General features: G+C 37.3%; 2 protein-coding genes across 5 annotated transcripts; one reads left to right on the top strand and one right to left on the bottom strand.

The window, feature by feature from the left end:
• Window positions 1–1,933: 1,933 nt before the first annotated feature.
• Window positions 1,934–5,065, top strand: LOC142521511 (immune-associated nucleotide-binding protein 9-like). Of its 2 annotated transcripts, none has more exons than XM_075624717.1 (6): window positions 1,934–2,031; window positions 2,486–2,730; window positions 2,996–3,273; window positions 4,078–4,242; window positions 4,322–4,456; window positions 4,632–5,065. In XM_075624717.1, exons 1-6 carry the CDS (start codon window positions 1,937–1,939, stop codon window positions 4,842–4,844), a joined length of 1,131 nt encoding a protein of 376 aa, XP_075480832.1. In that variant the 5' UTR covers window positions 1,934–1,936; the 3' UTR covers window positions 4,845–5,065. The 2 variants fall into 2 exon arrangements, with proteins under 2 accessions (XP_075480832.1, XP_075480833.1); XM_075624718.1 differs by having other exon boundaries at window positions 1,966–2,044.
• A 53-nt stretch (window positions 5,066–5,118) lies between these two features.
• LOC142521512 (agamous-like MADS-box protein AGL11) lies at window positions 5,119–9,229 on the bottom strand. 3 transcript variants are annotated; one of them, XM_075624721.1, is made up of 9 exons: window positions 9,087–9,229; window positions 7,907–8,093; window positions 6,705–6,786; window positions 6,569–6,630; window positions 6,277–6,376; window positions 5,955–5,996; window positions 5,771–5,812; window positions 5,457–5,611; window positions 5,119–5,332 (listed from the first exon to the last, which is right to left on the bottom strand). In XM_075624721.1, the coding sequence occupies exons 2-9, from the start codon at window positions 8,086–8,088 to the stop codon at window positions 5,329–5,331; spliced, it is 669 nt and encodes a 222-aa protein (XP_075480836.1). In that variant the 5' UTR covers window positions 8,089–8,093; window positions 9,087–9,229; the 3' UTR covers window positions 5,119–5,328. The 3 variants fall into 3 exon arrangements, with proteins under 3 accessions (XP_075480836.1, XP_075480835.1, XP_075480834.1); XM_075624720.1 differs by lacking the exon at window positions 9,087–9,229 and adding an exon at window positions 8,182–9,055 and having other exon boundaries at window positions 5,771–5,803; XM_075624719.1 differs by lacking the exon at window positions 9,087–9,229 and adding an exon at window positions 8,182–8,529.
• Window positions 9,230–13,959: the final 4,730 nt, after the last annotated feature.

Here is a 13,959-nt window from a genome sequence, read left to right as displayed (position 1 = left end):
GGTAGGCGCAACCGAGGACCTCTCCGCCCGTTGACTTACGACCGATTTATGATTATGTATGGGTACGGACATCCAGTCCAAGGGCTGTGATTGATCTCTACCGCCCAGTATACTGTGGTTTAGTCTGATCAGGCGCTTACGCTATGTTATGTGCCACTTGCTTAGAAACATTATCTCTACCAGAAAATTATGATATGTTATGACAGAGCTCTATTGAGCAAAGCTTTTACGTATGATTTTCAGATATGCACGTAGTTATAATTATTCATGATACAATTTTCCCCGTACGCCTTACGATACTTTATTTTTAAGTTGCATGCGATTTTATGATATATTTTCTTGTTATTCACGATATATACATGTTGAGTCTTTAGACTCACTAGACTTGATTGTTGTAGGTATTGTTGAGGCCGAGACGGAGGGCGTGGACCAGTGAGCGATCTTGAGACAGCAGTAGTAAACCCGAGGACTTCATGATTTAGTTTATGCACTTTTTATTATTCAAATTCAGTTTTAATACGTTGGATTATTTTAAATCGATGTTTACGTTAGTTTATTTTTAAATTGTTGGTTGAAACATTATTCGCTTCCGCTGTTATTTTAAAGTAAAAATTATTTACATGTTTATTTTAATTAAACAAGACAAGATAATTATTTATTTAGAAAAATTTTTATAATTCCGCAAAATTATGAATACGAAATACGGGCCTTTACAATACATGTTTGAACAATAGCTTTTTTCTTGGTATTTTTAATTAATTTGATATGTTTTATGAAAAAAATAAAGATTTAAAATTCATATATTGGTGTAATTAATATTTATTATATTGTTGAATCAAAGTAGAGTAATTATAACAATGGAAAAAAACATTACAAATAAAAACAAGATTGTTATTAATAAACACAAAAACTAACATAAGAATTAAGTATTCTAACAAGTGTGTGAGTCACTACATTCTCTTGTCGGTTAACAAACCGAACTTGGTAAGTGAGTTAGTTGTTAAATAACACGTTTATCACAATTTATATAATATGATTTCCAACTTACTTAATATACCTCTAACAATGCAAATTCGGAATGTGGTCCAACGAGGTTGTTAAGGCCCACAATGATTTTTTTTTAAAAAATCTTATTCTAGAAGTGGGAGGACTCGAACTTGAATCAATATAAGGAGAAACAAAATGAGACCTGTTAGAGAAAAAGCTCGATCTCAGGCCCACGATGATTGAAGCTTAAACTACACTAGCTTCGATTTGATACTAAAATATAGCAAATGATTAGCTCAAAATTTCTCAAATTGTAGCTTTGTTTTAGTTTTATGCTAGGGTTATTGTTCCAACTTTGGTCAAGTAGGTCGAGTTTGCGATCCCTCTACTCTAATTTCGGATGTAACTAGCTCTCGACTCTTTTTAATAATATTATATCCTCTATCATTAAAAATAATAATAATTTGTAATGGGGATTGACATAAATATGGAAAATTTTATGCTATAGATAGATCTAATGATAGACATTTACCCCGTTAATGTAAAGTATATCGGAAGATCAACGTAGCCCACGTGAATGAGCGAGTAATTATCAACATTTGAATGGACTCTTAGGATAGATAAATACATGTAAATCTTGGCTGCTACTTCATTTTTAAATTGATTGAACATTCCATTTCAAAAAATGTTTGACAAATGTTGAATGGTACTTGAACACGACAATTTTGCCTTTGGCATATATGATTTCTTTAGGTGTGTGGATATCTTTTTTTCTAAAAAAATCGTATAATTTTTGTTGAATCCTAATTTAAATCGTATGATTTCAAATATATCGATCCATTTGTATAGATTCTGAACCCATTTGGAATTGGGTTGGGTTTTGAATTCTTAACCCGTCAGGCCCATTTTCAGACATAAAGATCTTATTTTGTGTGGGACCAATCATCATATGAATCTCAAAAGACAAAATTCTTGCATACGAAGTCATCCCCATCCCCCCTTTCGCAGGCAGTTCTTCCCATTCAACCGCGAAGCTCGGATTCAGTAATCGATCTCAGTTTTTCTTCTTTTTTAATAATATGATTTATGCTACTTGATGTCTGTATTATCTGCCTTTCCGATGATGCCATCGATATATTTTTGTGTTTTTTCCTGAAATTTCAACCCGATTTAACTTATGTTTTGTGTTTCTGGTGATGAATTATTGGCGAAGTTTTAGTTTTTCTTCCAATTGGGTAACAAGGGTTTTGAACTTTAGGGCCATCTTCTGCTTGATTATGTGTTTTCTGTATGTATAGATGGGTGCATGTGATATTTGTCACCTCGAGAGTTAACTAATAGGATTTGCATATTGTTCTTTATGACAGACTTTTGGAAGTTCATATCGTTTTGTTTATGCGACGATTAAACGTAAATAATCCGGTTATTCCCGGTTCTTTTGTCTTTGCTATTTAACTTGTTGAAGTTATAACTATGTCTTCATCTGTGATGACCTTAGTTGGTTCCATCGAATGGGGGGAAGTACAGCCGATGATGATTGGGAGTTCACTTCACCATCAAGTGAAGTTCGAACTGTAGTACTGGTTGGACGCACTGGTAATGGAAAGAGTGCGACAGGCAATAGTATTCTCGGAAGAAAGTCGTTCAAGTCGATGACTAGCTCTGCAGGTGTTACAAGTACATGTGAGCTTCAGAGGACCTTTCTGGAAGATGGATCCATTCTCAATGTGATAGACACGCCTGGTAACATGATTTTTTCAGTCTATTTAATAACCCTTTGTAAACGAGAATATACCAACCTTTTTGGAGAAAAAAATATGGGGACAGTGAAAGATAATTTGGAAGCTTGAAGATATTTACTGCAAGACCAAAATATGGCAAATTTTAGTCATACAAAGTGAGAAGACTGTTTCCATGGGAATGGCCTAGAAACCAAGTGCTATGGACCATACTTTTAATACTTCTCTATACTTTGACTGACCTGGATTTAAATACATTGCATTTCCAGGATTATTTGATTTCTCTGCTGAACCTGAATTCATTGGGAAGGAAATTGTTAAATGTATCGATATGGCAAAAGATGGTATACATGCTGTTCTTGTTGTCCTGTCAGTCAGATCTCGCTTTTCAAGAGAAGAAGAAGCTGCCATTGAAAGCTTGCGGAAATTTTTTGGCAGCAAAATTAGCGACTACATGATTATCGTTTTCACCGGTGGAGATGACCTTGATGAAGATGATGATACTTTGGATGACTATTTGGGTCGTGATTGCCCTGAGCCTTTGAAGGTAGAACATGGGGATCAAATCTACCAAATATTACGCATTGCTCTTTACATATGTCGAGTTATCGAATTAATTCTTCTCAAATTTTTTACACGGGCTGAAAGTTCACTAAATCCTCCCTTTTTTTAATGTAATTATTGTTTGAAAGACTCTTTTAGTCTTTTAATCGATTATGAAGAAATAAACATTTGTTAGGAGAAAGTGCTAGAGTAGAACAATCATGAATGCTTTGGTCCTAGCCTTCTCCTTAAACAAGTTTCAAATATTGTTCTCATCCTAAAAATCTCATGATATATTTATTTGTTAAAGGGAAAAGCGTGAGACTTGTTTTATTTGCACTTCTCACTCTTTGTTTGTAAAAGATGATTATGGATTCAGTTATACCATTCTTTCCTTTCAGTACAGTCACATCCATGGCAGGAAACCATCATTTTAGACGTAGGTTTTCTTTGACATGACATTGATTTTTTATTTTTTTATATTTATTTGACATCTGATTTGTTGGTTCAAACATTCTGGGTTGGGGATTTTGCACCGATAAATAGCATATATGGTACTGCACCTGTCTTCTGGCTCATAATCAGTGCAGAATATTCATGCAGTCATCATTGTTCTTTGATATAAATAGAGGCCTGCTACCCTTTTTTCCCCATTATATATATTTATTTTTCCAAATGAAAAAGTAACTAGTTTGAAGCATTCTTTATTTTAATCTTTTTCATGGGATGATAAGCATGCATTTCTATTTTCTGTGTTTTTACTTCATATGATCTCTCTGTAATTCTTGTTACTTCTGATCTTGAGTAGGAAACTCTTAAAATGTGTGGGGACAGGCGCGTTCTCTTTGATAACAAGACAAAAGATAAATCCAAGATAAATGAACAACTCAGGCAACTTATTTCCCTAGTAACTGCAGTTGTTGATAGAAATGGTGGGAAACCGTATACAGATGAGATATTTATAGAACTGAAGGTGAGTGGTTTGTTGGTGTTTGTTCCTTCAAGGAAATTGTAACTGGTGATACCTGTACATTTTTTGTTTGATTCAACAGAAAGGGTCTGCAAAACTGCGTGATCAAACTGCTGAAGTTAATTCCTTGGAGGGGTATTCCAAGCAGGAGATATCTGTATGGAAGGAGCAATTTAGTAAGGCATATGAAGAGCAGCTAAAGCGTATAACCGAAATGGTATTACTTGTTTTTTCACCTATATTATGTTTCCCTTGCTATCTGTACACTCATGCCGTCATTTTCCAGTTATCGACATTCGCGGAAATCTGCTGATGTATTTTATGTGACACTCAGAAATTTCTCATGGGTACTTATTGACAATATCGCTTTTTTGGGTGATGTTATTTCATAGGTTGAGTCAAAGCTCAGAGAGACCACTCAAAGGCTTGAGCGGCAATTGGCCGAGGAACAAGCTGCTCGACTGAATGCAGAAGCGACGGCACAAGCTGCTCAGATGAAATCAAATGATGAAATATCCAAGCTTAGGGAGCACTTGGAGAGAGCTCGGAAGGAGACTGAAGAGCTGCGAACGCAAGCTGGAAGTGGAAAATGCACCATTTTATAATAAGATGTCAAGTTTGATTTATATTATTGGCAAGATCTGATTTGCTTGAAAACTAAGATATGCTAAATTTATTATGATGATGGTACAATAACTCGACTTTCTTATCAAACTCCTACTTTCCTTGTATTTGATTATAAGCGTATGTTCGGCTTTTACATCTTTGTACAGTCGCTTGCTTCTGAACTTATATGTGATGAATTGAGACGTTGCATTTAATATTAGTCGGCCTTATCCTTGTCATGTTGATTCATTCGGTCCTGGAACAGAAGGATCATCTGCTTTTATCTTGTCCTTTGGATGAGAATCATTGATGGAAATATTGAGTAAAAACAGATGTTTCTTGTATGTCTTGAAACATCACATATTTTAGACAGTAGTTTTCCCTAAACAGCGAAAATGGTCCATTAAACGCTAGGAAATGCAAAAGACTTCTGATGTCTATTATTTAGCGACTCCAACTCAGAATATTCTTCAGTGGATTCAACTACCTGCAACACCAAGTGTAACAGAGGTTGGAAAACTAATATCACTCACTGAATAGTAGAGGTACACATAATGTAATAAAATGAGATTAAATTTTCATCAAAAAAATTCAAACGAAGACGTGAGTACCCAAGATGAAGAGTCTTCTTGTCAGAAACTGGATAGGCAGGCATGTTCTCCATCATATTCATTTGCAGCACGTTGCAGGCAAAAAATTCCTGGATCGCATAGTCTTGTCCAGAAGGCATCATGCTTAGTTCCTGAAGCCTATCATTTTCTGCTATCTGAAAGTCAAGAGAGCATCTTCTTGTTTTACTGAGGCATTCATTCATCATTATTAAACTAATCACTAGTTTCTTTAGGTGGTGGCAGTTGTTCATATGAATCATATTGACATATCCAGCTATGCTTTTATTCTACTTATATTTGTCAAGAGAACTCACCTTTGCTCTCAAACAGGCATTTTCTTGTTCCATCTGAACTTCCTATCAGAAGAAGGCAGGTTCCATAAGGAAAGAAAATATTGAGCATCATAGAACAAAAAAAAGAAAAAAAATAGCAGGAAAAAAACATGTAAAGCTGCTGGACAAGCAATCATAATCTTGAACTTAAATTGAGAAAAATTACCCTTTTCTGCAAGATCTCGGTCTCAGCAAGTATCAGTTCATGCTGTTCAAACGAGAGTAATGTCAAAACTTGGTAAGAAGTGGAGGTATGAGGTTTAGGAAACTGTTTTGTGTAGCATTGTCTAAATGGAATCCATGTTGCAGTGTCACTTAGGTAATTTTTAGCATCATGGTATCAACTTTTTCGTAATTGAAAATCACTAAACTAGACTATTGCAAGAACATGCAAATGTATCAAATTATTCCTTGTTTATGGTCAGATGTATGATTTATGTTAGACTTGATCAAATTTGCTTGTAAGCTCTCTCTGAATGGTTATGTACCTTCTTTGCTCTGATTCTTGCGATGCTTCGCTCAAGCCTAGTTTCTAGCTGCTTCATCTCCTTCACATTTAAAGTGGCCAATCCGTCGCCCATAATATGCCTGTGAAAAACCAACAGAAACATCAAGTTTTCACAGTTAAAAGTTCCCACTGTTTCTTTCAGTCCATTATTTTAACTTCCTTGAATCATTTTTTTTGAAGAAATAAAATCTTAATATAAGTTAGTTCCACAACTTAAGGTTCTTTCATTTTGTGTGATATGATTTAGTTTCAGTCGAGGTACTGATAAATACCTGTTGGAGTTCTGGATCATCTGTATCTGCTGGCGCAGTTTCTTGGATTCTTGCTGGTAAAACTAGACATGGAATATAGAAAAAATTAACTGTGTTGTTGAAATCTGCAACTGAATCGTGGCATTGGAGCTCTTACTTGAGCATTGATCTCTTGAGCAGTATATGCATTTGAAGTGTCGGCAGTGGCCTTTTTAAACCTCTCGATCGTTTCCCTAATGCTGCATGCGAATACATAATGGGAAAGCTTTAAAACCACCTTTTTCTATGATGATTTGGAATCCCATCGTCTATTTCAACATACTCCTCCTTGGAGGCTAGGAGGTCTCTTGTTTGAAACCATTGTAAACACATCCCACCCTATTATCTCGGGAAAAAATGGAATCCCATCGTGTATTTGATTAACTTTGGAAACTTGATTAGCTACTTCCTACATGTAAGAACATCCAGGCGATGGACCAAGATTCGGGTTAAACCACAACGTAAAATCGAAACGCATCCTAAATCCCAGAAAACTTTTAATCAAACATGAAATCAATGATTTTATGCTTGATTTACATAGAATCATAAATCATTATTGTAAATTAATTCTATCCCTCTTTTTTTTTTTAAAAAAAAAAATAATAAAAATCCACCATTAGCCAAGGAACTGGTCCTATTCTGCCTTTTGGAGTTATCTTTTTCCGCAGTTTTATTTGTCGGTGCTGGACTTGGAAAACATAAAATTGATACTGTGGAGCTTTACAAAGCTGGAAATGGAAACCCACAGTCCAATCTGAACTGCGAGTCTCAGACATCAAAATTATGAAAGAATCACAACTCTTTTCTCAGATTGATATATAGCACCGTCTGTGTCATGTGGCAGATATACTCTATAAAAATTATGTAGTGCACAAAATCAGTATCATTTCTGCAAAATAATTGTGAAATTTAGAATATATATATTTGATTCTAAAGGCTACCGATAGAAGATACTACTCATATTAATAGACGAAGATCCACAACAAGAAATCTGATCTTTCGCGACACACCGCTTGGTCAAACGTCGCTAAAAGACATGAATAATAACGATTAAGCATGATATACATTATTTAAATATAGATAATGATATAATCTGAAATAGAACACAATAACATAAGAAGATTCATAAAAACGAAGTGATCAGATAAAAGTTTGTGGTGTTGTTTTTGTTATGAAACAATATTGGTTTTAGAGTATTTAGATCTGTGTGCCGTTAATTATTTCTTAATTAATTTAATTACCGGGATCCATTAACATTATATTTTCAAGATTTCATCAGAAATAACCAAAGGAGAAATAGAGAGAAAAATGAATTAATACTTGTTGCTGGAGTACTCGTAGACACGTCCACGGGTTGAGAACACAACGAGTGCGATTTCTGCATCACACAGCACCGAGAGCTCGTAAGCTTTCTTCAGCAGACCATTTCTCCGCTTGCAGAACGTCACCTGCCGATTCGTGTTGTTCTCGATTCTCTTAATCTCGATCTTTCCTCTTCCCATATTTCCTGCTCATCATTATTCATAACAAAATTGATTCTCGATCGATCTGCTACCAAAAGTACTATAGATGTAATTTTTGTTATAACTTGTTACCATGACATGTTTTTAGTTCTTGCATAACTGGAAGACAGAAGCTAGGAGGGGTACGTACATAACAACAAGATATAAAGAACCAAAAGGAGGATAAATTTTAAGCGAAGGGTTTCTTGAGCAAAGCTGGATGATATACTTGAAATCAAAAGAGAGGAAACGCAAAAAAGCTTGAAGGGATTACGGTATATATACATAAGCCAAACAAAATAATGGCGAAGTGGCATACTCGATCTCATTCAGCTGAAAAAATTACATATTTTCAGCTAAGAGAACAAAAAGAAGAAGAAAAATTGCATTTCTTGGAAGAGACCAAGATACACTGATAATATATATGCGTGTCATACCCAAAAAAAATCAACAATATGAGATGATGAGTTTGAAAAAGGGTTTGAAGGAAAACTAAATACCTCCTCCATGGTGGGAAAAAGAGCTTTAGTTCAAGGGACATCTCACAAAAAAGGAAAACGAAAAACTTAAAACCAGAAAAACGGGATCTTCTTCGATGAAATCCGCATATCTGGAAACAAAACACTCGTGTAGGAGAAATTAAGCTTCAAGGTTTCGGAAATGAAAATTAAATGATATTATTAAGGAAATATCTACACATAATTTGGTAAAATATGTTCAAGATTTGATTTTTTTTCTTTTTGAAAACAAGGTTTCGATAACACAACCAACATGCATCTTAAATATCATGATTCTTGGGAATACATAAAAACTTTCAAGCTAGGAAAACAAGAACTATGATCTGGTGGGTTTCGACCCTTTTTTTCAATTAGCAAAAGTGCATCCAAAGCTCCACAACATGTGAAACTGAGCGGGAGCAAAAATAGCAAAAAGTATTTAATCTCTTCTCATTTTTCCTCCCCGAGTCCCAAGATGATCGGTATGCTCATGTCACAAACCTGGCTTCTTCGGAAAGTATTTCTATTTCCCGGCGAGCGACTTGAATGCAATATTCTAAAGATTACACGAATTCCAAAGAACTCAACCACCTTCAGTGAACCATATTATTCGCAGGCAGCCGCAGCCCTAATGGAGAACACTTTCTTTCCAAGTATGCATCTATTACACATTATACGTGAGAGAGAGAGAGAGAGAGCTGTCCATGAAAACGACCATCAAATGGCTTTTTTCCAGTTATGAAACATGCGTGGTGTTGTGGGCTAGAGATTACTAGCAGAATTCTAACCAAATATGGCAATGGCTTTGCTTTTTTGAACTGCCGTTTAAATACATTAATTATTAGTTAAATAATGGATTAATTGAATAAAACCCATCTACGTACTTGTGGTGGGGTGACTGCAAACCAATTTGGATTAGGGTTTGGTGAGCTCGGATCCGACAAGGAGACTATATATATATATAGGGTTTGGCTGTCTTTTTGAATTACATGTACTGTCAGAATATGTATATACATTAATATATATATTTTTTGATATATATATTAAATATATATATAGGCAGTGAGAGCAAGCTAAGAACAATATTCATCAATGTGATTAAGTAAGGATATATAAGAAAAGTGATTTGCATGTGCTTCCTTACTTATTATTTTTCAACATGATCTCCATCCTCTCTCAATCTTAAAATTTCCAAGTGTTGTTTTGAAGAAAAAATACTATTAGAATAGATGACGTGCATAAATATATAAATAAGCTCTGTACTAATCTCATCTACATTATCTTGTAACATTCTCTTCAGAATAATACAATGAGCATTTCACCACTCTTGTCTATGCTTGTGAAATGGTACCAGAGAGCTAGGAGGGTTGAGATTTTTTTTTTTTTGGATCTACTTCCATGGCGAGAGGAAATCAAGCTCAGGATCAAATTGGCGCTGGTCAAGCTCAAATCAATTTTGTGGATTCAAGCAATCCGTATTATCTCCAGAATGGCCATCATCCTGATTTGGCCGTTTTGGTTTCTCATCAATTGATCTGCAGCAACTATAATACTTGGAATCGCGCAATGGATACTTTTTCTCAAAACAATGCCTCATGTTCTTACAATATTTCCAAGTTACTACTAAATGATCCTAAAACAATTCGATTTACACATCAAAGCTGTGAGGTCTGATAAGGCATCCAAGCTGAACTTCAATGCATTTTTAAAGACTCATTGCATTATTGCATTATCATTTTTGCGTTGATAAACCCAAACAAAATTCCGTTGTTGAACGTAAACATCAACACATTCTGAATGTGGCTAGAGCTATTACTTTTCAGTCCAACCTTCCCTTGATATATTGGAGCAGTTGTATTCTCACGTCCATTTATTTGATAAATAAGGCATCATCTTCCAATATTATTTTCTCATAAAACTCCCTTTGAGTACTTGCTGTTTCGTAAACATCCCTTATATATCATTTGAAGGTGTGTTTGGGTGTTTGTGTTATGGATCAAATCTCCTCACACAAAATTGGATGTTGTTAGGTGTTTTCTTTGGTTATCCACCAGGATACAAGTGATATAAACCGTTAACTCTTGACACTAATCAAGTATTCATTTCTATAGATGTGTATCACAAAGATCTTTTTCCTTTTAAAGATTCCCCTTCCTGTCCTGACTCTCATGAGTTGTTTTCTACAATGTACTTCTCACTCACATGAATTGAATAGCTCAACAGTCTGATCCTCTAACGATCCTTCAAATGGTCTCATGACAACAAATAGATTGCATCGTGCACAGACTAAACATGCGCACTTGCATGACTATCATTGTTATATTGTGCTCCATCTTCCTCTCATTCATCAACCCCATCCACTCGCTTTCTTCCTAATCTCTGACAGATTGTCCAATTCCTATAAAGATTTTGTTCATAAAGTGTCTTTTGTTCTTGAGCCTCAACACTATTCCCAAGCTGCTACAATACCTGAATGGAAACAAGCCATGGAGGAGGAGTTACAAGCTTTGGAAAGGAATGAAACCTGGACAATTGTTTCTCTACCCTCAAGTTTGGTGCTGGTTGGGTGTAGATGGGTTTATAAGGCCAAATGCTTAGGCGATGACACTTGACATCGACATAAAGCCCGGTTGTTGGCCAAAGGTTATACCCAACAAGAGACGGTGGACTGTCTTGAGACATTTTCTCCTGTTGCAAAGTTAGTATTGATTAAGAACTTGTTAGATTTGAGTGCAATTTATAATTGGAACTTTGATGCAGTTAGATGTGAATAATGAATACTCTTTTGCCATGGTGATTTATATGAAGAAGTATATATGTCTCTGCCTCCAAGATATAGTAGAAAAAGGGAGATTTTGCCATCAAATGCAACTTTTAAGCTACACAAGTACTTGTTCGAGGTAATGCTTTTTCTAAGCTCTCCTCTACTTTGATAGGGCATGACTTTGTTCAGTCATAGTCTGACAACTCGTTGTTTACATGTACTTAAGGCTCTGTTTTTCTTGCTCTCCTGGTGTGTGTAGATGATATCACTGTAGCCACCAATGATGTTGAAACTGGTGAAGAGTTAAAAGCAATTATTCACAAAAAAATTCCTTTAAAAGACGTGGGAGCTCTGAAATATTTTTTGGGTATTGAGGTTGCTCGCTCTTCACAAGGAATTTCTATCTGTCACCGTCATTATGCAATTCAATTGCTCACTGGTGCAGGTTTTCTTGGGCGTAAGCCTCCACAACTCCGATAGATGCGAATCTAACTGAGTCAGGATTGTGGTGATATTATTTCAGACCCTCTGGTGTATCGTCGGTTGATTGGGCACCTGTGAATTGTGATATCTCATGATTACACGCCCTGATTTGTCATACTCCAGAGGTAAGTTGAGTCAGTTTGTATCCAAGCCTTGAACAACACATTTGAAGGCTGCATATTCTGTCCTTCAGTATATCAAAGGGACATTGGGTCAAGGGATTTTCTATGGTTCTGATTCACCTCTCACAATATATTTCTTCTCATATCCTGATTGGGCTGCCTGCAGTGTGGATACAAGACGTTCAATTAGTGGCTTTTGTGTTTTCATTGGGGAAATGTTACGGGCCCAAACACACTGAGCCCAGAAACTTCTGAATTAGCAGGCCCAACAGTTGGAGAGATGAACAAACATAGGCCCAAGATTGTAAACGTATACGTCAGAAAAGGAAAAGGGATGGCACGTGAGAACAATGTATAAAAAGAGAGGGGGGGATTGGCTAGAGGAGGCATTCAGTTAGATAGAGTGATGAGTCACTAACAATTTGTTAGTGTGTGAGAGAGAGAGTGATTGTAACAAGAAGTTGTTATTTCAATTTCATATTATAATACATTTTCGGTTACTAATCGGAGGTTGCTAACAATTTGGTTCGACCTGCCGGATCCGAGGGAACGACAGAACACAATGGCCAGCACGAGATCGGAAGCCAAGATAGAAAGTATGGAAAAGGCGTTGCTAGGGGTGCAAGACAACATGTCACAGGTGCAAGGAAGGCTGGACAAGATCGATAGAGCTGTGGAAGGACTGCTAAGCTTGAAAGAAATGATGGAACATATGATCAAAACCCAAGGGGGAGCAACGGTAGTGAGCAATGAAGGAGGAGGACATCCAGGGGAGGGGAGCGAGATGCACGGGAAGGACGAGAGTGCAGCGCGACAGGTAGGGGGGCGGGAAGAAGCAGCCGAGGAAGTGAGAATGGCCTTAAAGAAAATTGAATTACCGGCATTCGAAGGGGAAGATCCACTGGGGTGGCTGGGAAGAATGGAACAGTACTTCGAAATCCACGAAACACCAAGGGAATGCAGGCTCAAGTTAGCTTACATCTGTATGCATGGTACCACGATGCACTGGTTCCGATGGATGAAAGTAAGAATCCCAAACATAGGATGGGATAGATTTGCGGAGGAATTGATCAAACGCTTCAGTGGATTTGATGCCAACCCTTTTGAACTAATGGCATCATTGAATCAAGAGCAGCAGTCGGTGGACGCTTACATCGAGCGTTTTGAGGTCTTGATTGCGCAACTGGGTGAGGTCCAGGAAGATCAGAGCCTCGGCTATTTTATGAGTGGATTGAGGGAGGAGATACGGCGGAGGATGATTGTGCACACACCCCGAACTGTGGATCGTGCAATGATGTTGGCAAGGGGGCTGGACAGGGAATTGTATGGGACGGCGGTGGATCGAGGAAGAAGTAGAATTGGGATGGGTTGGGGGACTACGGCGAAATCAGTAACTAATATGGGCTGGGCCAATTCGGCCCCAGTGCATGATAGGGATCGGAACAAAAATTACCCACAACCCATTAACAGTATGCGGACATTAAACCCAGGAGAGCAGAAAATACGAAACTCACCTACATCGCAATCCTATGGTGATGGGTCTCAGGGATACTCAGGGGGTAGTGGTGGAGGGATGACGAGAATACCAGACCAAAAGAACCGGGACGGTAGGGTGGTATCTCACCAAGAATTCTTACACAGGCGTGAGAAGGGATTGTGTTTTAAATGCGGAGAACCCTACCACCCGATGCACCGATGTGCCAACAAAAGCTTGAGAGTGACGGTTCTAGCGGAAGATGAAGGGGAGGATGGCGAGTGGGAGCAGGTTGAGTTGGAGGAAAAGAACGAGGGGACGAGGCGGGAAGTAGAGGAGGCAGGGGAAACCAGCGTTGAATACAACACCCTTGAGTTACCGTTGTACTCTGTCAACGGCATAAAACCACCCGCAAACATTGAAAATGAGGGCGAGGGTGTCTGGAAGGGAAGTAGTGGCGATGGTTGACAGCGGCGCGAGTCACAACTTCGTTTCAAAAAAATTAATCACTGAGTTGGGGCTCGTGGTTGA

This window comes from Primulina tabacum, chromosome 12, assembly GCF_025594145.1.
Source record: "Primulina tabacum isolate GXHZ01 chromosome 12, ASM2559414v2, whole genome shotgun sequence".
NCBI classification, from domain to species: Eukaryota; Viridiplantae; Streptophyta; class Magnoliopsida; order Lamiales; family Gesneriaceae; genus Primulina; species Primulina tabacum.
Note: the sequence above shows the minus strand (reverse complement) of the source record. Positions and strands in the feature narration are given on the sequence as shown.

Excerpts from the sequence above, each read along its gene's own strand:
- LOC142521511 (XM_075624717.1), top strand. The coding sequence starts at position 1,937 with ATGAATCTCAAAAGACAAAATTCTTGCATACGAAGTCATCCCCATCCC. Across the intron at positions 3,274-4,077 it reads ATTGCCCTGAGCCTTTGAAG|GAAACTCTTAAAATGTGTGG; the intron begins GTAGAACATGGG and ends GATCTTGAGTAG. Across the intron at positions 4,243-4,321 it reads AGATATTTATAGAACTGAAG|AAAGGGTCTGCAAAACTGCG; the intron begins GTGAGTGGTTTG and ends TTGATTCAACAG.
- LOC142521512 (XM_075624719.1), bottom strand. The coding sequence starts at position 8,206 with ATGCAAGAACTAAAAACATGTCATG. Across the intron at positions 8,094-8,181 it reads AGAACTAAAAACATGTCATG|GAAATATGGGAAGAGGAAAG; the intron begins GTAACAAGTTAT and ends AATGATGAGCAG. Across the intron at positions 5,997-6,276 it reads CAAGAATCAGAGCAAAGAAG|CATGAACTGATACTTGCTGA; the intron begins GTACATAACCAT and ends TCGTTTGAACAG.